The sequence below is a fragment of the Fusarium solani genome (assembly GCF_023522795.1).
Source record: "Fusarium solani strain SB1 chromosome Unknown bctg00000000, whole genome shotgun sequence".
Classification (NCBI taxonomy): Eukaryota; Fungi; Ascomycota; class Sordariomycetes; order Hypocreales; family Nectriaceae; genus Fusarium; species Fusarium solani.
The window spans coordinates 1876681-1901487 of record NW_027072157.1 but is presented as its reverse complement, the minus strand read 5'-3'; the positions used below and the strand labels follow the sequence as shown (position 1 = coordinate 1901487).

At 53.6% G+C, this 24807-nt stretch overlaps 6 protein-coding genes across 6 annotated transcripts; 4 read left to right on the top strand and 2 right to left on the bottom strand.

Annotated features, from left to right (window-relative positions):
- Nucleotides 1-47: 47 nt before the first annotated feature.
- MRS44_000591 (uncharacterized protein) lies at nt 48-686 on the top strand (the record flags this gene model as incomplete). Its single annotated transcript, XM_065624115.1, has 3 exons — nt 48-211; nt 444-576; nt 630-686. 3 exons carry the CDS (start codon nt 48-50, stop codon nt 684-686), a joined length of 354 nt encoding a protein of 117 aa, XP_065479832.1.
- Nucleotides 687-1188: 502 nt separating this feature from the next.
- On the top strand, nt 1189-2612 carry MRS44_000590 (uncharacterized protein; the record flags this gene model as incomplete). Its single annotated transcript, XM_046267709.2, has 4 exons — nt 1189-1344; nt 1394-1712; nt 1761-1934; nt 1984-2612. 4 exons carry the CDS (start codon nt 1189-1191, stop codon nt 2610-2612), a joined length of 1278 nt encoding a protein of 425 aa, XP_046139164.1.
- Nucleotides 2613-3782: 1170 nt separating this feature from the next.
- Nucleotides 3783-4328, bottom strand: MRS44_000589 (uncharacterized protein; the record flags this gene model as incomplete). Its single annotated transcript, XM_046267708.2, has 3 exons — nt 3783-3845; nt 3900-4216; nt 4271-4328. The coding sequence occupies 3 exons, from the start codon at nt 4326-4328 to the stop codon at nt 3783-3785; spliced, it is 438 nt and encodes a 145-aa protein (XP_046139165.1).
- A 3728-nt stretch (nt 4329-8056) lies between these two features.
- On the top strand, nt 8057-9658 carry MRS44_000588 (uncharacterized protein; the record flags this gene model as incomplete). Its single annotated transcript, XM_065624114.1, has 3 exons — nt 8057-8063; nt 8776-8813; nt 8864-9658. 3 exons carry the CDS (start codon nt 8057-8059, stop codon nt 9656-9658), a joined length of 840 nt encoding a protein of 279 aa, XP_065479831.1.
- A 954-nt stretch (nt 9659-10612) lies between these two features.
- On the top strand, nt 10613-13769 carry MRS44_000587 (uncharacterized protein; the record flags this gene model as incomplete). The annotated part of the gene is made up of 4 exons (XM_046270529.1): nt 10613-10948; nt 10998-11446; nt 11493-13188; nt 13242-13769. 4 exons carry the CDS (start codon nt 10613-10615, stop codon nt 13767-13769), a joined length of 3009 nt encoding a protein of 1002 aa, XP_046139169.1.
- Nucleotides 13770-15004: 1235 nt separating this feature from the next.
- Nucleotides 15005-18728, bottom strand: MRS44_000586 (uncharacterized protein; the record flags this gene model as incomplete). The annotated part of the gene is made up of 2 exons (XM_046275107.2): nt 15005-15441; nt 15494-18728. The coding sequence occupies 2 exons, from the start codon at nt 18726-18728 to the stop codon at nt 15005-15007; spliced, it is 3672 nt and encodes a 1223-aa protein (XP_046139170.1).
- Nucleotides 18729-24807: the final 6079 nt, after the last annotated feature.

Sequence of the window (24807 nt, the reverse complement as noted above, 5' to 3'; positions counted from 1 at the left end):
TACCTTTCCAACCACCAAAGCAAACCACACACATCCACTCAATCACAATGGCTCGCGGCGAGACTCAGCAGACCAAGGTCTACCTCAAGGGCAGCAGCGAGGAGTTCCTCATCTTCATTGATGACGTCGAGACCTACAAGAAGTGGAAGACCGACAAGAGCGTGCCTCTGGCGCACTTCATCTCCTCATTCAAGATCTTCCTGACCCATGGGTAAGTCACTGGGAGCAAGCCACCCCCGCTTTCTTACTCTCCCCGGCTCTGTTACTTTCTTGTTGCTCTGGGTGGGCGTGATGGCGAGACACTCCGATTGCTTGGCATACGCTCGCTTGGACCCATTGCTCCTACCCACCATGTTGGAGCTTGTTCTTTTGTTTCCCTCTCTCTGCATTGGATGTTACACCAATTGCCGACACCAATGGATCTTGTGGACTGTTGCTAACAGCACCTTCAGCCAAGGACTGCAGGGAACCTACGACACCGCCTCCAAGGCGGCCCTTGAGAACGAGTTCGGCACTTCTGTTGATGACGAGGTCATCAAGCAAATCCTAGAGAATGGAGAGACCCAGACCTCGGAGGTAAGCACCATCTACTCTCGCCTTATTGCGACAGTGCAGCTAACGCATCACAGATGCCCGAGCGTCAAGGTACCAAGAACGACTCCAAGGGTCCCATGGTTGCCCACTAGAAACGTGAACAGCAGGCGTTCCGGAAACGTAGAGGAAATTATTAGCGGCGATGTATTCGATGACTGGGGCTTGGCTGCGAGAAAGAACCACCGTTCAGAAATGGTTGGTGAAAGGTCGCCGATGGTAGGCGGATATGCATGATGGCGACCATCCTATCAGATCAGCGAGTATCGCTGACGCCCTGAGAGAAGGGGAAGGATTGATGATAGCGTCCCATGAATTAATATACCAGCCCTTTGATTTGATTCGAACAATGACTATGAATACTGGTGATGTTATTGGTGTTGAAATGCAGACGAGGAAATAGCATTAATTTGTGTGACGTGGTTGTCTTATCAGTGCAGCTGCCCGATCGATCGTGGTGCCGTGTCTCGGCTTACATACCGCCTTTGTTGCTCTCCGCCGTACAAGCTTGTACTTGATAACAACTACAAGTGCGGGGTTCATAGGTGTCCATGTTTGTTCACTATCATAACAGGCAAGAATTTTCAAATATTCAAGATGGATTCGCAGGCCAAGTACTTACTCTCCCTCCGGGCCATCCGAGATCGTGCCAAGATTGTTGGGGATGTGGCCAAGTCTGGGAAGCTGAGCCACTTCGATCTCCATGAGGAGAAACTGGACGAGGTCGTCGACTTTGTAGCCTCTGTCATCAAGGTTGTGACCCAATGTTCCCTCCAGAGCAAAGACTAACATATTCTCTCAGCGTGACTTTGGTCCTGACAAGTTCCATACGATTCCCCCTCATGGCCGCTGGCAGCACTTTGAAGTGGGCAATGTGCCGCGCATCACCAGCATCATGGACAAGTGGGAGGAGGAAGGGTGCGATGTGACTGAAAAGACACGTCGTCTCATTGATCTCTTCTTCGTCTCGGTCCTCTTGGATGCCGGAGCGGGTGATGATTGGCGGTACAAGGAGCCCGGATCTGGTCAGGTTTATGAGCGGAGTGAGGGCATCGCCGTGGCTAGCCTCGACATGTTTAACGAGTTGGCTTTCACGACTGACACTACCCCAACGGTCAATGGTGATGTCTGCCGTGCTCTAAATCGACATGTGTACTAATGGCTTATAGGAAATGGTTTGAAGCAGCTTGATACGGATAAACTCGCCCAGGGCTTCCAAGTGTCTGACAGCAACCCCATGCTGGGAGTTGATTCTCGTGCGGCCCTCCTTAGAAGCCTGGGGCAGTCACTCCTCGACCACCCGGATGTATTCGGGGCCGAAGGCCGACCAGGAAATCTCGTTGGTAAGTTTTTTCTTGTCCGATTACCCGATGTCTTACTTACCAATCCTAGATTATCTGGTCAAGACAGCTGGTGAATCCTCTGAGCTTGATATCCTCGTTCTCTGGGATGTTCTCCAGACTCTCCTCATCCCCATTTGGCCCAAGGACCGAACTGTCATTGGCGGGACAGCCATCGGCGATGCATGGCCACTTAGTACCCTCCGAACGGGCGGGCAATCGGATGCCGCCGCAGACAACATTCAGCCCTTCCACAAACTCACCCAGTGGCTCACCTATTCCCTCATGGTTCCATTCCAGCGCGTGCTAGGCTTGCAGTGGATCAATGCCGATTCTCTAACCGCCCTGCCTGAGTACCGCAACGGCGGCCTATTCGTCGACCTGGGCGTGCTGTCACTCAAGAAGGAGACGCTCGACCGCGGCCTGGAGGCGTCGGGTGGGGAGCTGCCGCTCTTTGAGGCAGGAGATGACACCATCGTCGAATGGAGGGCCTTGACTTTGGTGCTGATCGACAAGCTGTACACCAAGATCCAATCTCGCATGGGTGATGGTGTTCAGTTGAGCATGGCGCAGCTGCTCGAGGCTGGCACCTGGAAGTCTGGACGTGAGGTGGCAGCGCAGCGTCGACCAAAGACAAAGTCGAGTCCCATTATCATCAAGAGTGACGGTACCGTCTTTTAGATCAGGGATAATACAAGAAGAGTAGAGTACAGTTTCTAACGTTGGGACTTGTGGTAAACTCCCAAACAACAACTTGATGTTGAGGTCGGTTCTTTGGTTGCCGGGTCCACTGATAGACAAAAAATCCAACTTCCTCCTTCAACTTCTCAAACATCCTCTCATACTCATTTAACCCCCTTTCTTCATGCGTTTCTTGGCTTGTGTTTCCTTTATTCCCGTTCGGGCGTGTCAAGTCGGCACGCCGTCCCCGTAGAGTCGACTCCGATGTGGGTCCCTCAGACCCGGGTCCGACAAGGGGTGTTTCGGAGAGCATCAGCCGCTGCAACCATGGGCAACAGAGCCAAGAAAAAAAATCAAGGCTCCAGGCCGAGGTACTGCGTAGTAGTTTTCCCAAGATTCTGGGTCAGAGGAGTTGGTTTCCAAGACTCAGCCCTTTTTTGTGGTTCATGTGAGGTTTTCTGTTGGTTAGCTCAGGGGAAGGGTCAGGCCGGACCGGCTTGGCTCGACCAGGTTGAAACTCGAGGCGAAACGAGACGAATAAGACGCAAGCGAATATAATGACTGTTTGTTTTATTGTTTATTAGTTTCTATCTATCGGGTTACATCCAGCAAGGGGGTTTCGAGAAGCCTGAAGCAAATCATGCGCCGGGATCATCGAGTCCCGGCGGCCTCTTGCAAGCCGATCAGATTGATCATCATGCCTCGGACCCCTTGCCTCCCGAAGTGCACGCCGTTCACATCCGACACGGCGGCGCAAGAGTTATCCCTTTCCTAGGGCAGCCTAGACCAACTCCTTCACGCTGGTCATACAATATCGTAGAAATGGTAACATGGCGGGTTGAGATCCTCCTAATCAAGATTCATCGGAAATAAGAAAAACATAGACTGGTATTCGTAAAGAAAAAAGCAAATCATTAAATGGAAAAGGAAACGCCGTGGATAGTCAGACGTCGTGATCATGAAGACGACGTGACGTGAGGGTATATACGTGAGACGTGCGAGTGTGTGCGCCTTTTGGGGGCGACGAGTAGTTCTAGAGATTGCGTGAATTCATCTAGATGCTTTGCCCCAGTCTGACTTTTGTCCTATGTAGGTACAGTCTTTTTGTTTTCTCTCTGCCGTGGTAGGATACAGAGAGGACAAGGGGTGCGGGTGAGGTAGAAAATCTGACTATACACGAGATGCGCCGCCGCGCCCACGTTGGGGAAGAGTCCATGGCTTTGCACATATGATCTAGAGCCAGCATGTTAGTGTTGATCCCACTGTATGGAACAGGAGATTGCTTACCTCGCCTTCGCTATATGCCCAAAAGTAGACAACCATGCCGATGAGGTAGTAGATGGCGGCATTTGTGCCCTGGTAGATGAGGGCTGCACACAACGCCGTGAGAGGGAGGAGGGCGAGGCGGAATTCGAGCGAGCGGTGGAGCGCCGAGCCAGCGACGAATCCCAGGGGCCATTCGAGGCCTATCATGAGGAGGCCGAACAGTAGATTTAATATCTGGAGCACGGGAACTGGTCTCACAGCCCCGTCGAGGCTATGTGTGAGGAAATCCCAAAAGATCTTGGGCCAGATGAAGGCCTCGATGGCAGCAGCAATCTGGTCTGGATTGCACATGTGAGTCGAGTTCCGGGGGTGTGTCAAAAGAGTCAACTTACAGGTTGCGGCGCTCAAGATGATGAGACGCGCCCAATGGTTCTTGATGAGTCTACCCATGATGAAGTCGTCGAAGTCCCAATCAAGATTCTCTTTCTCTGTTGTTCCAAGCCTGGCGAGGTTTCCTTGCGGATGGCACTTCCAGACACTTGCTTCTCTTGGTCTAATCGAATTCCACTTCCAACACAGCTGTCGAGAGTCGTCCTCGGTGGTAATAGTACAGACCGGCCAGCGGTGGGAGTCGTAAAATGAAAAAGCGAAAGACAAAGGGGTATTATAAGATGAACGAGAGAAAGGTAAAAAGAAGGGTCCGTCAGGCCAGCAGACAGAAGAATGTTGAGATTACTGGAACCTGGAGAGGAAGAGAGTAGAGTAGAGTAGAGGTGGGTGAGAGGCCGGTATTATGCGAGATTGAGGTTATGTGCGTCTGATAATGGCAGCAACCCCCCCGAAGGGTAGAGGTCGTGCCGAGAGAGTGAGGAGGGTGGAGAGGCGGGTGGTTGAGAGTCTGAGGCGTCGGCGTGTCAGACGATTGCGGATGGTTGTGTAGCCGGCGATGTCGCAGGAGCTGGTTCAGAGATCCACGTTCTAACAATCTGATCTATGATGACAGCGAGCATACGGGCGGCATCTGATAGTGCGGTTTGTATTGGTAGCGTTGCGCAGTCGTCGTTGAGGCAGATGCGAAAGCCCCAAGTTAACTAGACCAAGGCTCGGTTGTCTCAGCGAGGTCGGCTTCTCTGTTGTCCGAAGCTATGGTTGTCGCAAGAGTGCGTAGCGGGTTATGGCGATGACACACACGGCAGTTCTGAGACACTGGAACTGAGGAAGCGATTTCAAGATGGACCAGGGATGGTATGGTATCCAATGTTACCGAGGGGAGGGGACGAGAAGAAGAGGAGGCTTGCTGCATGGCGACCAAGGGCAGTTTTAAGAAAAAGCCAAGAATGGACATCGGGAATGGAGAGAAAATGCACGCAAGCTTGTTCAACCCATTTCACAGGCCAAGCCAATGCAATGCAGCCATCGACTACAAGCATGGGGGTCCCTCGAGCCCCATCGAGCCATGAGCCACGCCATCCTCGAGGCCATTCCGCTCATTCTCACCTCACGGGCAGCAAGCGCCCTGGGCATTGATTGCACGCGGACGGGGCCGGGCCATACAGACACCATCACGGCAGAGACTGGCGGTGCGGAAAGGCGGAGGAGGAGGGTGACTGTGAGGGGGGAACCGTCGGGCAGGGATGCGATGCGGTGCAGTAGCCTTGTCACACGGCAAGGAAGCCCACGATCTTGATGCTAACCCGTCTCCAGGCCCTGTCATTGGCCGCCTCCCAGTCGAGGTTAATCGAAACCTCCATCGACAAGTCTGCCGGTGTGGTGCGGGGGCTGGTGATTGGTGATGACCTCGGCGGCTAGATGCCAGAGCATAGGCCAATGGGCGTGCTTAGCAGCCATGTGGACGAGGAGCACGGCGGGTAGACTGACAAGGATCCGAAGCTAAAGCTCAGAGCCAGAACGTCGAGAACCAAGCTCAACAGCATCGTCGGTCGGCCTTGATCCTGATTGTGCTTGATTTGGTCATCAGAGTATGCCAAAAACTCTTCGCAAGAAATGACTCGCACCTCTCTCCTGCCCTCTGTCGCCTCCTGCTTCTGAGACGCCTCACCATACAGCACCAAGTCTCGTGTGCCCCTCTTGAAGCAGAGGCTGGGACAACCGACGTTGCGGTGTTAAGAGAGAGCGGGAAAGCTCAAGACCCCTGACCCCTGGTCCCCTCTCCCGCCTCCAGCCCACACATCCACCTCCGACCATCCATTCACCACCCATGTCTAGTTAGCTTGTCGACCCTAGTGGTTCTTTTTTTAACTCTGTCGAGGTCCAAAAGACGCACTTTCGCCTTTTGCTTGTCCGAGCCCAGATCCCCCAGCCCAAGAGAAGAAACGAAACTGATCGGCTGCCGGCTGCATGTAGTGTTGGTCCCAGCGGAAGGCATGAATATATGTGTTAGAAGCACGGCCAACACATGGTCCAGCTGCGTCCAAAGCCAGGCGCTTGTCGAAACAGCGCATCCTTTAAAGGCCCTCTAAAAGAACTCCAAGTCTCTGCTTTCAGCGCTTACACGCTGCTCAGTCTGCTTCATCTACCGCTCGGGACCGACATGGCCGGACCCGGCATCGCCACGCATCACCTGACACGGCGCCAGCAGGACACGTTCGCTCAGGCAGGTACACGACGAGATGGTAGGTTTGGAGTTGGGATTGCTGCCCGTCCAGGTCATGCTCAAGCCTGTAGCTCCCATCCTTCACAGCATGGTTTCCCCCATCGTGCAAGCGAATGTCTTGACTCGTTCGATAGTGCGTGATTACCAGAGCTTGAGGCCGACCACCATCTCTGCTCGCCGCATGGCCGTCGTTTCTTGTCCGGCGGCTGCACGCTCGTTGTCATTGGTTCAGCCTCCCGTGACAGGCCCAGCCACATCAACCCCGTCACTCCGCGTTGACCGTTGCCCGGTGGATATCACGACCCTGTCCTTGCAGAACCTGGGCGCCTCGGGCGGGCTTGTTTCTTCCCATCGATCTCGCTGAGGCTGCCTATCCTCGTCGTGAATGGCTGGCCATGCAGGCAATTAACCTCGCAGCCATCTTGCTCCGGAGCTGTGGACCCACATCGCAGCTTCGTCCCCGGCTCCGGGCTTTGGTGACCCGGCTTTTTGGGCGGATGATCGACTGTAAGCGACGTTATCTAAGAAGCGTCAGTCCAAATCAGTCGATGGCCTATTCATCTCGTCACCGCCAACAATCAGTGTGTCTAATTCCAATGTCTTGGCTCCGGTGAATCAGTCCATCTTGGTGGGAATGGTAACCCTACATGATCCCATATCACCCTATCTCGCCCGTCAACTCAACTACTGACGCGGGAGGGACCACTAGTCAGAAAGGAAATGACACGTTCACCATCCGCATCGCCTAGATACTCCTTGATGAAAGCTGGACCGCTTGGGTGAGTGACGTGGACCGTGAGATCTCTGAACCCGGATGTGATTCCGGTCAATATGTTGGCTTGGTCTCTCGATAGCGCCTTTCCATCTATACATTGGCACACCAATTCTCGAAGAGCATCTCGTCGGGCCTCATTGCTGTGTTCTCGGGTAACCGTACACTCTCGCCTGAGTGCATCCAGACAACCACGCAGGTCTCGAGTTGATGAAATTGGGATGATAGGTGGGACAGAATCCGAGAGCATCCTTCCTACCAGTGTTAGAATCATGAGAAAACGTAGTTGAATCACGGATCCTACTCGGCCTGAACTCGAGAGAAAGCCTCCATTGGATTGTCCCCGCATAGCAGAAGCACCACGGCGGTATGCTTTCCTCCACTCATCAGCCATAGTCTCTCCACGCGAGCCCTTCCATCGTGAGTCTGTAGTTCTGGCAACGATAGGAGAGTGACTCTGAAAGTAGCGGGCGGTGTACCCGAGCTGGTGATGGGAAATGTGATATCACAAGCATCCAGCGTCGCCTCTGCTCATCTAGCATCAGTCCTCCTGCATGGCCTGCCGTAGATCACATTAGACGAACCTTTCCAGGGGTGCGACCCAGCCCTGAGTGACGGGACAGTGGATGCCCACTCTTGTCGCTTCCGCAGGGACAAGGTGAACATGATTCGTCGAGTCTTGGAGGGGAATGCAAGGTGTGGGTTGTAGAATCGAGAGTTGGGTGGACGACCCAACACGAGAGTTCGAGGTGCCCGGTAACTTGGTAACTCGCTCCCATTTTGGAAAGAACCATGGAGAGTGCGTGACCCGGACTTACAGAGGGAGAAAGAGCGAGGCTGTGAGAGGCACTTCCCTGGGAGCAGTCACGGCTGGGAAGCTGCCATCAAAGATTCCTAGTCAATGCTGCCTGCCATCTCTCTCAATCTAGGGTAGCTGGGGTATCAAAGGAGCTGGATGTTGGTGCTCAAGCAGACATTACATACCCAACCATCCAATACTAAATATTGAAGCATGTATCCTGAGTTAAACCCCCAATAACATAGGCATGGGTGAGTTTAACTCTTAGGAGCCAAGACAAATTCGCAAAACCGTTGGATTAACAAGATGTGATATCATGTCTGGTCTCAACCATTGTGGGGATTTGGGTGAAGACCAGACGATACTGCACCGTGTGAAGGCAGGTGCCGTGATCTAGGTAGGGCAACCCCCTAATTGGAATCCAGACCAAATTGTAACAACGGCCAACGACTGATGAGAAGAATAGAACACTTCCATCGTTAAATGGTTATTTAAATGAGATCAAGCTGAAGTGTTTAATTCCCAATCTCAAACACTGGGCCAATCGGAGAACTGGAAGCTCGAGTGTACGTACCCCTCACTCGCTCACCCTGGAAGGTCAGTGCGGAACATCACGGCGCCGGATGATACGGCACTGAGCTCGCCTTTGAAGAATGGCCGGTGACGACGTGCTTACCGTTGGCCCGATCACCCAAGAAATGCCATGAACTAGGTCGACCCAATCTCTCGATTGACGCTACATCCTTCGTTGTGCGCCATCGTTGAGACATTACTCGCCTCACAGCTCTCTCAATTGACAGCAACTCATCTCCGGCACCAAGCCCCACCGACTACGAAACAAATTCGGTGCTCGAGCAACTGACAACCCTGGAGCCAAGACATCCAAAGCCCTCTCCGGCCATGGTCCCTCTCCCCCTCTTCAAGCTCGCGGCTCTGCTCGTGAGGCATGTTTCCAAGTATGGCGCGGTACGAGCCTCCCTCCCAAGGCCATGCTCCAAGATCCAGCGCTGACTCCCCGCCAGAATCAAATAAAAGCTCAGGCTCACGACCACCCCCGATTCCGGGCCTTTGCGGCCCGATATGGCCAACATATACATCAATTGAATATGCGCATGTCGGTAGCGCTACTACGAAACCCCGAAGCGGAGCGACGAGCGAAGGAAAAGGCAGAGGCACCGACAGTCAAGACGGAAGAGCAGCAGAAGCGGGACGACGAGCTCAAACTGAAGCAGAGCACGGAGCCATCCGCGAGGAAGATACCATTCCAGAATATCTGGCGGCGCAAATTTCGAGCACTCCCCGAGAATAAGGCGGTCGACCTGTTTGCAGATGTCATTGGAGACGTATTCATCTTGTCGGTGGCCGTTGGCCTCATCGTCTACGAGTCCTGGAAGTCGTCACAGAAGCCCGATGCGAACAAGATGCGGTTAGAGGAACTCGATGAGAAGCTGGAAGAGCTCAAGAAGAGAGAGGAGGAACTTGAAGAAGCCGAGGAGAAGCAGAGGCAACGCTTCGAGAGCTTGGAGGAGGCGTTGCGTGGTCTTAAGGATCCAAAGACAAAACAGCCGCTGCTCCCAAGCCTACAACGACCATGAGACGACGAGCATCTGTCAAATTGAAGCGTATTCTGGCAGGCAAGAGTCATATGCATTGAAGACAATGCGTTGGCTGGGAAATACAGTCACACTGATTTCGAAGAGCTCTTGAACGAGTTGGGGACATCCATGAACGGAGGTTGGATCTGGTCATGCCGGTGTAGGTACCCCTGCCCGTCCTTCCATGGCCTGTAACCTTGTACACTATTACATCCCCTCACTTAAACATAGACAGCCATCACTTACGATGTAAGATAGCCATGCAGGATATCAACTCGAGGACATGCTGAGCACTGGCGACTCATCCAAAGTCATGCATATCAATTGAGCTTGTTGAAGCTGGGTACCTACGGGACCGAGCTTCTAAACCTTAGGCAAGAGGGAATCCGATTGGCGGATAGTAGCATTAGCGGTGTGTGGTGTACTATGATTGGCTAGTAACCACGCACAAGACCCACTGATGGTACCTCGTGGTGGTTGCCAGCGGCAACGGCCCGCTGGGAAAGTACACAAACTTCGCGGTTCTAGGTCGTTGCGGCAACTACATCTCTTCCTGCCTGGAACCACACGCCAACTTGTTCTCTTGCATCTACTAACACAGGTCCTGGCGATATTCATCTCAGCTTCAGCATTGCTTAATGCCTTTGCGTTCTTGCTAGCGAACAGGCGACTCTCCTTTCTCGTCTTGCATGCTGTTGTCGCGAGTCCTGTATGTCCATCCCGTCCAATCTCATCGAGTCCCTGACCGACATTCATCGCTTCGAACATTCCTCCTACGAACAACGCATCCACTGGCCACATGATTATGACAATTAACCCTGGGTTCTAGATCGACTTTCGCGACTCCTCAAGGCGGTTGTTGACCTTGTTATTTGCTGGCATCGCGCTTCCCGTATCGAGTCACTGTCGATCCCCTCAACCTCCGAAACGTGTCAATCGAGTCGCTCTCTCGCCATGGCCCACAGGCTTGCGCCCAGAGGCGGCATCGATCTGGAGGCCTTGTCGCCTAGGGACGCCAACGCCCAACGAGTACCCAAGACGACTGAGATCAAGACCAAGACTGTAGCTCAGCTCAGGGCAGCCAAGGACAAGGAGCACCCACCCCCACCGCCAGCGGAAGTGATCGAGCCCCCCAGCGCAAACGACCCCAATGGCGTGACCTACCAAGTTGGAAAATTGCTTGGCAAGGGTGGTTTTGCTATTTGCTACTATGGAACACACGCCGTGACGAGGCAAAAATTTGCCCTCAAGATTGTCAAGAGCACAATGCCTCCCAAGATGGAGCAAAAGGTATGCGGTGATGGAATATTTGCAATGGTTGGTCCTAATGTGCTATTAGTTCCAAACTGAACTTCAGATCCACTCCAAGATGAAGCACAAGAACGTCGTCCAATTCCTACGAGCCTTTTCGCAGGAAAACTGCACTTATCTGGTCCTGGAATTGTGCCCCAATGGTTCGCTAATGGACATGGTGAAGCGGAGGAAAGGCCTCACGGAGCCTGAAGTCCGTTTCTACTCTGTCCAGATCACCGGCGCAATCAAGTACATGCACAACAAGGGCATCATCCACCGTGACTTGAAGATGGGAAACATCTTTCTCGACTCAAGGATGAACGCCAAGATTGGCGACTTTGGTCTCGCGGCATTGCTGGTGACAGGCAGAGATATGCACACGATTCGACGGACGACGCTCTGTGGAACACCAAACTACATCGCCCCTGAGATTTTGGAGAAGGGGAAGAAGGGCCATGATCACATGGTCGACATCTGGAGCTTGGGAATTATTATGTGAGACAAGTCGGTTCTTCGGAATGAAAAATGCTAACAAGTACAGGTTTGCCATGTTCACCTCCAAGCCGCCGTTTCAATCTTCAACCACGGACGAAATCTACCGCCGAGCCAGGGAGAGGGACTACGAATGGCCCGCTGCGGAGACTTCGCAGAGATTCATCAGCCAAGAAGCTAAGGACCTGGTGGCCACGATGCTCCAGGATGCGGATCGCCGTCCGGACCCCGATGCCATCATCCAACACCCCTTTTTCACATCTGGCTACATGCCTACAGAAGCGGAGATGAGCTCACGGCTAAGGGAGCTCCCACCAGACCGACAAGAATTCTACGCCACGCGGATGAGCAGCTCTCTGCAAGCACAGTCGCTGAGAAACTTCAAGGACATGTGCCTAGAGTGTGGCATAGGCCCCTACGGACCGGATAAGGTTGTCTACTCTCAGATCTGGAAGGAGATGGCTGCAGAGGAGAAGGCTGGTCTTACCCCATTGATTCCGCTCGAGGAGGGAATCTTGTATAGACCATTCGAGGAATGGGTGAGGGAGCAGCAGCTTAGAAAGTCTCGGCTTGCCATGTCCGTGTCTTCGCACGTATCCTCGCAGGCAAGCGTTTCGACCGAGGATCCACTGTCGGGCAGCGGAATGACCAGCGCATCGGCACTCCTTCGTCAACCACCACAGAGCTTTGCCGCACAGCAAAGGTCGCAGCACAGGCCAGCCAGCTCTATGGTACCAAAGCAACGGCCCGCCCCCGAACCCACACTGTCTGCCTCGCAGAGCGTGCGAGCGAGGCCAAGGAGGGAGGGATCGCGAGAGAATGCTTCGAGGGAAGCCATGGAGTCGGCCAGCAAGAGCCTTCGAAGCTCGAGCAGGACAGCCCTGCCCTCAGCTGGCACAACCTCTCGTCGATCTGCAGAGCCCCAGACGTCTGAAAGACCAGCGCTTGAGCGTCGATCAGCTACACCCCTTGCCCCGGCCGCGCCGCCAAAGCGAGACTATACGGAATCTATGCGACCAGCAACTTTGTTCAGCTCTTCTGAGCGGCAAGACCAAATCTCAGGCACAAGACCTGACCTGATTCTGGATCGACTACACCGCCTTCAGACAGAGCTAGAACGGGCCCTCAACTCGAGAACCATGGCAATCATCTCATCGAAGATGGTCGCACCGCCCCATCCTCATGTGGTTGTCAAGTGGGTTGACTACACCAACAAGTTTGGTCTAGGCTACATCTTGAACGATGGTAGCGTCGGATGCATTCTTCGAGATATCCCCACGACAGAAAATGGCAAGGCTGCGCTGCTCCCCCCAGCTGGTGTTTTTATTCGCGGTGCAGAGAGACATATTCTGCGCAGGGAAGACGAAACGTACGAGGACAGAAGCCAGCCTCTCCCGATGACTGAACCCATCAAGTTCTTTGAGAACAACGGAGAGACTGGCCTGTCGGAGGTGATTGTTTCTCCCGAGCAATTCCGCGTGGCTGTGAATGAAGATGGAACGCCTGGCAAGATGCAGCCGGGTAAGGACATCTTCCAACACCGGAAGCGTGAGAGGATCATTCTTTGGAAGAAGTTTGCCAACTACATGATCGCTTATGGACGGGACGATTTTGTGCCGGCTGAAGAGACCGACCCAGTGGGTGCCATATCTCCAGGCCAGAAGGGCACAATGGCTGAGCTGGTGACATTCTACCAACGATTCGGAGACGTTGGGTGCTGGGTCTTCTGCGACGGCCACCTCCAAGTAAGTGATCCCATTGCCCTGAACGAAGCTCAGCAAGATGCTAACATGTCCAGTTCAACTTCCCGGACCACACCAAGATTGTGATCGACGCCACTGGCACCTGGTGCCATTTCTGGCATCTCCCCCAGGATGCTGCAGAGAGACTTGCCAAGACCGGCACCATTGGCGCAGCAGCACTTGACGACCGAGCCATGCTGTCGTATCCCCTCCAGACATTGTTGAACTTCCAAGCCAAGCCGACTGCTCCTCGATCTGGACGGACGACTACCACGCGGAGGCGGCCCGAGATCGCCCCTGATCTGCAGGGCATCCCCGCTGCCAACGATTTCCGACGAAAGATCGTCTTTATCAAAGACGTTGTCAAGGAATGGGTGACAAATGGCGGCCTGGGCAACAGCCAGATGAGCCGGGAGTCTCGTCTTCGATGGGGCGGTTATCGTGAGAACATCAGCTCTCACGTGCCGCAGAAGCACGTATGGGTTACAGTGGGCGCTCGATGGGGCGACCAGCGGATATCGACCTATGTTGACGCCCGAAAGCCTTGGGAGTTGGGCGAGGACGTTGATCCTTCCAAGAAGTGAGACTCATCCAGGGGAGAGGAGAGGGCTAGCGTTTGTGTGTTTCTTTTTGACGCAAGCCATGACGAAGAATGATGCATTTGCATGTAGGGAGTATACAAAGGCGGGTTTGGTTGCTGCTACAGTACAGTACTTGTTGGCGTTGCCGGTACATGTTGTATGGCGTATTCGGAGCAGATAGGGCGAGACGGTGTTTGAGCTTTCAATGTCGCCTTAGCTTTAGAGTCCTAGGCACCTCGGTACGAGGGTAATGATAGGCACGAGCTTTTGATTCGGGACTTTGACCATGCTTACAATGCCTACGGGCCTACCTAGATGTCTGTGTGGGTATAGCACTGGGTGGTGGGTTGTCAGTTTCTCATCCTAGAAGGTATCCAGCAGTGGAGAGTATCTTTCATCTTGACGGAAGTGGAGCTTGTGCGTGTGACATGACAGTCGTTGTTAAGACCGGAGAACTCGGTGCACAACATACAAGAGTCTGTCAACTATTAATATGCCCGTCGGTTTGAAGAGCCCGCAAGTTAGAGGATGTTCTCTCGACACGGCGGACTCCATTCCTGAGCAACAAACACGCCAAAGGCCTAGCTAGTATTTAGTTATAACAAGTCGACTTCTTCGTTGGTAGTCGCTAGCTCGATATTTACATCTTTGAGCCAGGACTACTCTCCTGCGTGTTGTTGCTGTAGAGACCATAGGTCAAAGTTCAGGACTCCTAGCCAAGCTAGTCACGTGGTTTCGTGGTCTAACGGCTATGACTGCGGATTCTGATTCCGCCAGCGAGGGTTCGACTCCCTCCGAGACCTTCCTTTTTGCCCTGCTCACGGAGCCCCTATTTTTCTTTTGACGATCAACTCGCTGGAGGACATACTGGAGTGTACAGCTGACATGTTCATAACAGAAGCATCTGGGCAGTAATTATAAATGTGGTATCGTCATTCAGAACAGTCCAATTACACTATTTACAACAAGCAGCAGCTGGAACAACGAACGCCATACCGTCGCCATGTCCAACTGACTCTATACAAGAAGGCGACCTTGGTCCACTGGTCTGATGTCTCTAAAGGGACACCTCAAAAAACAATAAGCAGAACAGCCCGCCTCAAAAAAGCTACCCCGTATTACATATGCGTCTCTTTGTGCGTGTGCGTTGCGTGTGCATTCCCAGGTTATTCGAATAAACTCCCTTCCTTTTGAATCACCGTAGCCTTGACCCATTCCTTCTCCGTGGCGCCAAACATTCAAGCATCAGAGTAGTAATCCTCACTGTACTGGTGGTGGCCTGGAGGGCTGGTCCAGCTGCCTCCACCGCCTACCACGTTCTCACGGGAACCCCAGTAGCCGCTCTTGGATCGCTTGTCGCGCTCGAACTCGGCCCACCGCTTCATCGTGATCTTACTGCTGTCAAACTCGCCCTCGTATTCGAGACCCGCCTTTTTGGTCTTTTCTCCTGCCGTCTTTCGAGTTTCACCCCATGAGAAGTCGTCAAACTTCCAGAAGGCGTAGCTAGGCAGGACAAAGTTCCAAATCGGTAGCGCGAGGAGGTAGATGAGCATCCAGACAATGTACGACCACGAGTGAGCGGTGACGACAACAAGGAGACCCGGCAGACCGAGAATGAGAGCCAGCAGAACCAGGGGAATGATCTGAGGGGGCGAATTGATGATCGAGGTAATAACTGCGACATGATTAGCTTATGCCCTAACACAACAAGTGCTGAATTTACTTACCAACATAAAAGGTAAACGCAATGGCAGCAGGCAGAACCAGGGTACCGACAAGCTCGACAAAGATGATGAACTGCATCGAGAAACAGAAGGTACCGCACAGATCACGGACCAGGATGAGTTCCATGAGGTTGTGGATTGTCGAGTTGATCCAGCGACGTCGCTGAGACAGGAGAACCATGAACTCATCGGGCACAGTCGTCTTGCACACAGCCTGGGGGATAAAGACCTGTTTTCGCTTGGGGAACGTCCGCAGCATCAGGGTTGTCAGGAAACGATCTTCTCCCAGGAGGTACAGGTTCTTCTCATGAAGAGTCTCGACCACGTTCTCCGAGTAGTGCTCGACAATATCGGGGTTGGCCAGAATGGGGACCCAGTAGTTGTGACCACCCTTGGGGGCCTTGATGCGGTACATGCAGAAACAGCCGGGCAAACAGGTGACACCACCAAAGACGGACTCGAAAGACTTGGCCAGATGATGCGAGACAAAGTACTCAAACACCTGGATCGCCGTCACCCAGCTGTCACGCTTGTTGGCAATCTTGGTTTCGCCGCAGAGACCCATGATTTCAGGATCTTTGACCATAGCAGAGATCATATGCGTCAGACTGTCAGGGAACACCTTGGTATCGGCGTCTACCATCAGAATAATCTCATAGTAGTCCGGTGAGATACCGGTCACCTTCCAGAGGCCGTTGAACATTTCGTACTCGAGTTCCGTCATTCGTTCGTCAAACATAACCTTCTGCAAGAAAGACATGAGGATGATCTGACTGTCTCGCTTTCCTCGGTTGCCAGGCTTCGAGTTACCAGCTTCATCCGGAGTTCCACACTTGACAAGCACCATCATGGGCACGCGCTGCTGTCGGTCGACGGGGATTCTAGAGTTTTTGCCATAATCGTAGAAGCCACAGTAGGCCTTGGCCATGTTGTGTCGCTTGGCTCCGCTAGCAACTGCCACGTAAGAGAATGGCTCAACCATGTCGGGAGGCGTAGAGTGGTCCTTGAGCATGCCCAGGCAGACGTCAGGAGTCGAAACAGCTTCGCCCTTGCCCTTGATGATACCGTCGCAAATAACAACAATAACCTTGTGACTGTTGGGGTAGTCGGTTGTCGCGATCGAGTCTAGAGTAGTTCGAATACCCTCCTCTCCTTCAGAGTAAGCCGTAACCAGGCACATGGTGTGAGCCAAGGGGAAACCAAAGGGCATCCAATCCGAAGGGGGCTGAGGAACAACAGCATCGTGAATGAAGCCGGCGGGTCCGGGGCCTTCGGTAGGGTTGGAGCTGCTGGAGTACGGGTCTGATCGGAGGAAACTGGCGCGGCTGTCATTGCCCTGCTTGAAAATGGATCCAGGTGCGAGCAGTTGGCTCGAAGCAGCCTGGCTGGCCATCGTTGTGGGAATGCGTCGCTGGTTAGCGAGCCTTACATCGGGGCCGCCGACAGTTGAGAATCGAGATGTGGTTGGGAGGAAGGATCCGCGCTTGGTGGTTCGGTCAGATCCGACCACTGTGCTTCCAATGTCACCAGGCAATCTCGCAGGCGCACGGTAAATATCCTCGGACCAGTCTTCAATCTGGCGGTTTCGCTTTCGGCGATCGGAGCTCTGCGATGTCTTGGCTGGCGCGTACTTGCGGCAGATGAACCACTGGAAGATGATGGCCAGCAAGAAGCGGACACCGACGACTGAAAGAATGAGTACCAAGGCGCAGTAGAGGACAATCTTGGAAGCGATGCAGCCAATTGTCTCGGTATCGACTGACCCAACCTTGATGATCTCCTCGAAACACTGCGCATACTTCTTGTCAGTTGACGACTGGAACATTCGGGTTACGTCGCGACCCCGAACAAGCTTGTTGATCTCGGAATCCTTGTCTCGCAGCTGCTCGAAGCGTTCAGGGATCACCACCTGGCTCTTGTTGAACCAATTGAGGAGGTCCAGATCCAGGACGTTTCCAGAGTAAACCATCAGGTTGCGAGAGCTGTTCTTGATATCATCCCAGCTAAAGTAGACGTCCGCGGAGCCGCTCAAGTCGAGGTAGAAAAGATCTCGCGATTTGAGCGTCGTATGGCAACCGTAGCCAAGATAGTACGGAATAGTAAGGTTGGGCTTGGACGAGCCATCCTGGTTAAACGTAGTGCAGGGGAAATACCAAGCCAGGTCGCCGTCGCCGTTGGTCGGGACATCCGAACCATCTGCGAGCGTGATCAAGCCCTTGCACTTGCCATTGACGTTCTGGAACAGAAAACTACCATCCTGTCCACCGTGCTTCTCGGGCAAATCGTAGAGAACGTTGGGGCCCAATCCGTCACCTCGAAGAGGCATGCCTTGAGCAGCAGGGTGGTGGGACTTGGACAGATCATAGGCAACGCCGTGGAAGATCATGTTACCACTATCAACCTTGTTAACGCGTAGCCGCTCCGCGGGAGCGCCGCAGACAGTCGCCGTGAAACCAAAGGTGAGAAAACCAACAATGGCCATGATGCACAAGATAACGCTGATGAGACCCATCTTCTCTCGCCAGGCCCTCTGCTGCGCCCTTGTTGGCATACCGCAGCACTTCATAATGAAGCCGGGAGCCCAGAAGGTCACAATGGCGCAGTAGACGTTCCAAAATGTAGGAGGTCGAAGCTGCTCCTCCACCCGCTTGGTTTGTTGTCTGGAATTACGCTTCGACTTCGACTTCTTCTGGATCTTTCCCGATTTCGAGCGGCTTGGAGCAGGGCGGGAAGAGGCGGCGGCGCTCTTCTCGTGTTCGCCGCTCGCATGTCGTCTCTGTCGAGGAGAGTTATCCGATGCATCCTCGTTGAGATTCGAGCCGGACCGGTCGGTCGACGCCTCGAGGTCCTCGTAGATGGGGTCATTTCCTGTCGACGATGGGAGAACGTTCATGTGCGCAGCATGCTTGTGGTAGTGGTAATTTCGGTGGTCCCTATCAATCCTGTTTCTCTCGGGTCGAATCAAGCTCCTCTTGCGAGATACGGGCTCGTTGTTCCTCGAGGCACGGGCCTCAGGGCTCGATGGCGACAGAGGCATACTCTCTGTATTTGAATTAGGACCGATGGAATCAGCGAAAGAAGAAGCAGATCTCCCACGTTGGTGTTGATTTGTATCTCCTACGGGATGATAGCCACCGGTTTCGATGTCGACGGGACGCGATCGTCGCGAGGGCGAGTTTCGGTAGACATTGCGCTGATCGTATGCGGGACTCGCGCCCGGCCGTTCGGGGAGAGACATGGCCCTGCGAGGAAGGTGTTAGAATGGGTGAACTCTCAAAAATCGTGCGGCGAGAGACGTAACGAGACTGGGCGCTGGGCGCAGGGAGGCTCTGCCCTTGTGTCGGTGAGGGGAAACGAGGCAGATGATATCAGGGAGGAAGGTTGATTTCGATCGACGCAGGAAAGGGGAAATGGAACAAGACAAACAGCTGCCAGATGAAGACGCCAAGAGACAGCAAGTCGACGATCTCGGCAGCAGTACAAGACCAAAACAAAGAAGGGACGGAATAAAGGAAGACTATCTGCTACTCACGGGAAGATTTGTTATGGTTGTTGCGGCAGCCTCAGTACAGGATTGAGTTTGAGTTGGGAAGATCCCTGCACCGGGAGATGGAAGAGTGGGAAGGTTTCTCGGGAGACGGGCACCAGACACGACAGCACCCAAGCGTCGAGGAGGTCGACTTTGTCGTCAGGACTCGACGTGGAGAAGAGAGAGCATTGAACCGAAATGGCAGATTATGGGTATAATGCCCACACTGAGTGAGGGAGACAGGGCGCCGTCGTTTGGAGTAGATGAGTGATGGACAATGGGGCGTGGAGCTGCCCGGGTTGTGCGTTGCTTGCGAGCGAGCGACGGGGACGACGTGGATTTTCGGTTTCGGCTGCGGCCGTGGAGCAGGAGCAGGCAGGGGATGGACGAGTAAGAGAGCCCTTGGCTTGCGTCGTAAAGGCCGAGCGATGATATCAAGACTATGAGCGAGAGTAGGAGCGAGTGTGAAGAGAAAGGACAATAGATTGTTGGAGCAAACAAGGACCGGGCGTCCGAGAGCGAAGGACGACGGACGACGACAGCGACGAGGTTGTCCGGGAGGTGGTGGACGAGAAAGAGTGGGAGAAGAGATCGATCAATCAAGCAAGCAATCAATGGGTCCTTCCTACAGAAGGGATGCATGTCCACCTTCGGAATAGTCAACCAACGGCCTGGGATGTTTTCGCACCCTCCACAGAAGGAAGGCACGGCCAGCAGCGGCCGTTATCCTTGAAGGGGGAGCATGGAGCATGCAAAGCACCAATCAGAAGATGCCCTCACAGAGGCCGCAGAGCGAAAAATCACGACGCTAACTGGAAATAGCCCGAGTCTGTAACCCCGTCCAGCGCCGGAGGGAGCACAAGACCTGGAAAATCGCCTGGAGCGAGGGGCTACAGCATCTTTTGGGTGGGTGCGTGGCATGCGGTTGCCCCGGCAGCTCAATCAAATTCCAAGGAATTTGTGCATGAGCTCGTACCATCCAAGTCGCTCTCATGTTGTTTGCCCCCCCCGGATGCCCTACCAAAGGGGCTAGGCGTGGTCAATGGCGACAGGCTTTTCTGAAAAGAGGAAGCCCTCATTGGTTTTGGAATCATTAGATCGCTGTGCCCAGTACTCGTGCAGTACCTTTTCATCTCTTTTCATCCAGACGGGAGCGAGTGCTATTTTCAGCGCGCCACCGTCAACGTCTGGTCTTGTTGATGTGATGTGATGTGATGGAAACCGGTAGTGCGTGCTTGTCCAGCCATGTTTCCTTCCAGTCCCGACGAGATCAACATGTTCATGACTGATTGCCATCTGCCAAAATCTGTCCTGGCCATGGATGCGAACTGCTTCTCATCATCCGCAGGAACAGGTCGTCGTGCAGAGGACAGGGGTAAACCTGCTGCTCCCATCTCGCTTGTCGACTCCATTCCCTCCTAGCTGCTCCACTTTCCCCTGGTTAACCAGACAAAGTGAGCCAGGACCACCAACCAAGGGACCATGATAGCCCATGTTGATACTTTTCCATCTCCATGTGTCGTTGCATTCCAGCTGCCCTGATGCCTCTCTCCAGCCATGTTCGGATTGAGCGGCGTTGGGGTTGAGCCTGTTATCTTTCTGTTCATGACGTACTCAGTTCTCTGCCGGTAATCCCTTCTCATTTACATGCGAGACCATGGTTCGAGATGGCCAGGGATGCTTCAGGCGGTGGAATGGGGCCGGCCTTCAATCTTATCCACGGAGATGCCGATTGACTCTTGGTTCTCGTTGATCTTGTGGCCAGCTTCTCCCAGCGTGTGCCCAGGGGTTGATCTTGAATGCTGTATTCTCGCCTGTCTCTTACAGGGCCGCCCAATCGCATACCCGCCAATGTCATTTCAAAGGTACGAGACACCAACCCAGTACAGTACACCTCGATGGTGCCACCATCGTTGTGTTAGGGTAGTCATGGATGGCGGCTGCAACCAGTCCATCGTGTTCTTGCAATCAGATAAGCTATTGCACGTAGGGAACTGTTCACAGGCAGTTCAGATTAAGGTATCTGAATAAGATCCGCGGGCTACAGGGGCACAGTGACGAATAATGCCTCCTGCGAATTGTCCGGCCTGCCCGAGGACCGACCGTCTATTCATCAACAGTGAACAGACTACCATACCTCCGGATGAGCCACTTGATTATAGTGATATGACAAACAGAGGGAGAGAGAAAAGGCAGGAAGATGCGACATCGTGGTCCAGGGTAGCTCGAATTTGATATATCATTTGCAACACCTAGGTACACATGGTTGGCGATGAGACAAGATTGAGGAGGTCCGAGCCGCCGGTGCAATTACTACAGGTGTCACACGCCCGGGAATTTTCGATGGGGTGATAGACCGCAAGTTGGTGGTACTCTGAAGGGAGTACTTGAAATATCGGACTTAACACCAAACATGATAGTAACACCGGGCGAGAACCAGAACCTTGTGCCTATACTTTCACACAGTTATAGCAAATATGGGTTACACGCAGCGAGGATATGCAATAAACAAAGAGGCCGTCAGATATAATAAAAGGGCACCTGCAAGACACCACCACATAACAAAGAGCATCGTCCCGCAACTCCAACCAAGACAGATACGAGCCGGATCGCCAGCTAGAAAAACACGTCAGAAATTGGCGGTGACGCCAGCCAAATAAGCACCCACACAGCCTCAATATGGTCACTGCGGCTGCCCACCTCGAAAGCTTAGTTAACAGACGCTGTCAGACCTTTGAATCCCGTGGGGTTCCCCAGTGTTCAGAGAGCATGATCCCAGCAAGAGTGGGACCACATATGATGGGATGACAGAGGCGGATAGAAGTGAGTTAAAACCCCAAGGCAACTTTCTAGCGCAAGTGTGATACAAACCTGGGATCAACCAAGACGGCGCAAGGCGAGAATCAAACAAAACAGGACGGCAGATGCCCCTGATTCAACATGGTAGAAACGCCATTACCAGTTGGGGCAGCGGTTAGTCCGGTGTGGAGACGATCGAGGCGCCGGAGTAGAGTCCGGAGCCTGGTCATGTACAGCGGGGCCGATCGGTCGACGGCCCGCCATGAGCCAAACCACTCGCGCTAGAAGTTCCGTCATCTGTCGCATCACAGAGTCGACTGGTTGTTTCTTTGACCATTTTCCTTCTCCCCTCGCCCAGCGTTGTGTGCTCCACTAGCCCATATTAGCAGAGAGGGACCACTGGGCCAAGTCAATATAGCCGCCCTGCCAGTCTTGCCCAGGTCAACCGTCATCAAGAAATCTCCCTCGTAGCGGAGCAAGCGAGCTCAGAGCCCTGGAGCCCTAAGGAGGGACCCTCGGAATCCGTTAACTCTCCGAGTAGCCTTCCCCAATTCAGCTGGGGGAAGGGTTGGCCATTCGGAACCCTGGCCAGCCGAGCTAATGTACTCGGTAGCCCAAGGCTGAAAATATCCTCAGCCGAAACAATTGATACTTCATGGGGTTTGTGGCGTGGCAGGGACTGTGACGTGTAAAGGCTATCGTCCAGGTGGCTTGACAAGATGGACAGCAAGCTCCCGGATGAAGACAACTCTAACCAGGTGCCTTTACCAAGTGCTTCCTCCAGAGGACGAATTCAACACTCTGGCCTGGAGGGGCAGTTTCAAATTGTTACTTCGCGCCAGAGCCGACGAGAGGCCAACGGCGCGTAGCAACTACAAGGATGAACGCACGAGCTCGCTAAGAGATGCAGGGTCCTTGGGGCTAAAGAGGAGTGGTTGATGACAAGCACTCCGGATTCTGTAGTTTGCCATTAGGCTGTGTAATACGAGGATGGCTGCTTGAAAGCGAGCCGAAAAGTCCGATATGGGCGCTGAAAGAGAATGGAAGCAACGCCAGCACACGTATGCACACCTGAATGGCGTTATTGCTTTTTGTCCTGGGTCGAAAGAGATGCCTATGGCGACTGTTAATTAGCACGGCTGAACGCCAGCAACACAATGCGGGGCCCCCAATAAAGTGAGCCGACAGGTACTCCGTAGGTAGGTATGGTCATCAAAGAGGCGCGGGCTCATCAGACGAGATGAGATGCGACCCGCCGAGGAAGCCGACGAACGACGCCAATTATGGAAACCCCCGAGCAATTCTGTCTTATTATGCGGGCGAGAGTTGGGTGCGCCAAGTCCACTTGGGGTTGCCCATGCGTAGCCTGCTGCCGATTTATTAGATCTGAGACTGGGAAGCCGAAGGTTGTTTGTGGTTACGACAATGGCCACGACATGGCGGTTGCTCAGCCCTGCTCGGCAAGGGGTCTGCTCTTTTTCATGCATGGACTTGCATCTTGACCAGAAGCCTGAATGAAAGTTGGCGGTGTCCCATTCAGCACGGGTAACACTTGTAGTCAAACAGGCTTTGGGGATCGTCAACAAGCGAGAGTTGTCGAGAGATCTAACGCTAGATGGAAGGGAGCTGGTCCTTGTATCGTAGGAGTTTGTCGACGATCACGATGACTGATGTGATGCATTGGTGGTGTAACGTGCCTGTTGCTGTGTTGTGTGTGTGGTCTTGGCTGATCTCTCTAATCCCACATCTGCCGCTGATGGACAAAAGACATGCGGAGCTTCCCGGCTAGAGTTGACACATGCTTCGTTGATAGGGGCTCAGTGTATTGGTACTTGAGGGCAATGACTGGACGCCTAGCTCCTCAAAGCGCTGAAGTGATGGCGGCTGTCTGAAGCAAATGAAACATCGAGGGCTTGGCGCCATGCTGAATGGCGAGCAGGCACGATGTCGTCAACTCTGACGGGCCTCATGAAAGGCGGCCCTGGCGGTCAGGACAAGCACTAGCGCAGCCCAGAAAGCAACTCAGCCAGTTTCTTGCAGAGCGTCCCAGTGGCCTGGACTTGGCCTGGACCCTTGGCTTAATGCGCTAATCCCAGCAGGCCATGACGGGGGCAACGTCCCATCAAGAAGAGTTTGGCCGCCTCTCCAGCCTGAACGAGCTCGCACGTTGTGTGCCGCAGTGGTTGTCGTCGTTTCAGTGCCGTTTCCTCTCCGCCTCTCCATTGAGCTTCTGGAGAAATAAGCGGACCAGTATTGACAGCGCCATTCCCGCACCAAGATTTCGTCATGCCGAGCCCTCTATTATTCTGCCGCCCCTTTGTTTTGACGCGTAGGCTGAAGGGAAAAAGGGGGGGTGGGCACATATGCGTATGCCGCCTGCCCTCTTTGACTTGCTGAAGGGCTCGGATTCGCTTTGTAGCAGATACCTATCACTGTGATGCTGTGAAGAGGGCGAGAATATACTCTCAGTGAGCACAGGCTTGCAGTAGCTGAAGTGAATGATGGCGAAGGACCAGGATCATGACTGTTGGTGGCATTGGGGTCCATTGCAAGGAGAATCTGCCTCGTGGGGTTGGGGCGGTGACTTTGTAGGATCCCTGCCCGCTCCTTCCATTTCGCGAGTTCAGCTCAAGGTCCAGGTAGGAGGAACTCGAGGAGACAGGCAGGTTCCTGGTGATGGACATGAGGCCCCCCCCTGAGTGTCGTCAATTAAACGATTGGACGCGGTGAGGGATATCTATCGAACTACCAGTAATAACTTGGTATCCTGTCACAGACCGTCCATGGGCCGGCGATGATGGAATTGCACCGTAGGTATCCGTAGCTTCTTGCGGAGATTTAAAGCTTCCATTAGTTGACGGAGCTGGAGTCATGGCGGTGCAAGCCCAGTAGCAAACCCCACTAAATCATGCCCATCGTCCTGCACCGTCTGACGCCTGCACGTCTGCAACGGTAAAGTAACCGCATCCCACGGCGGCTTATTGGGTCC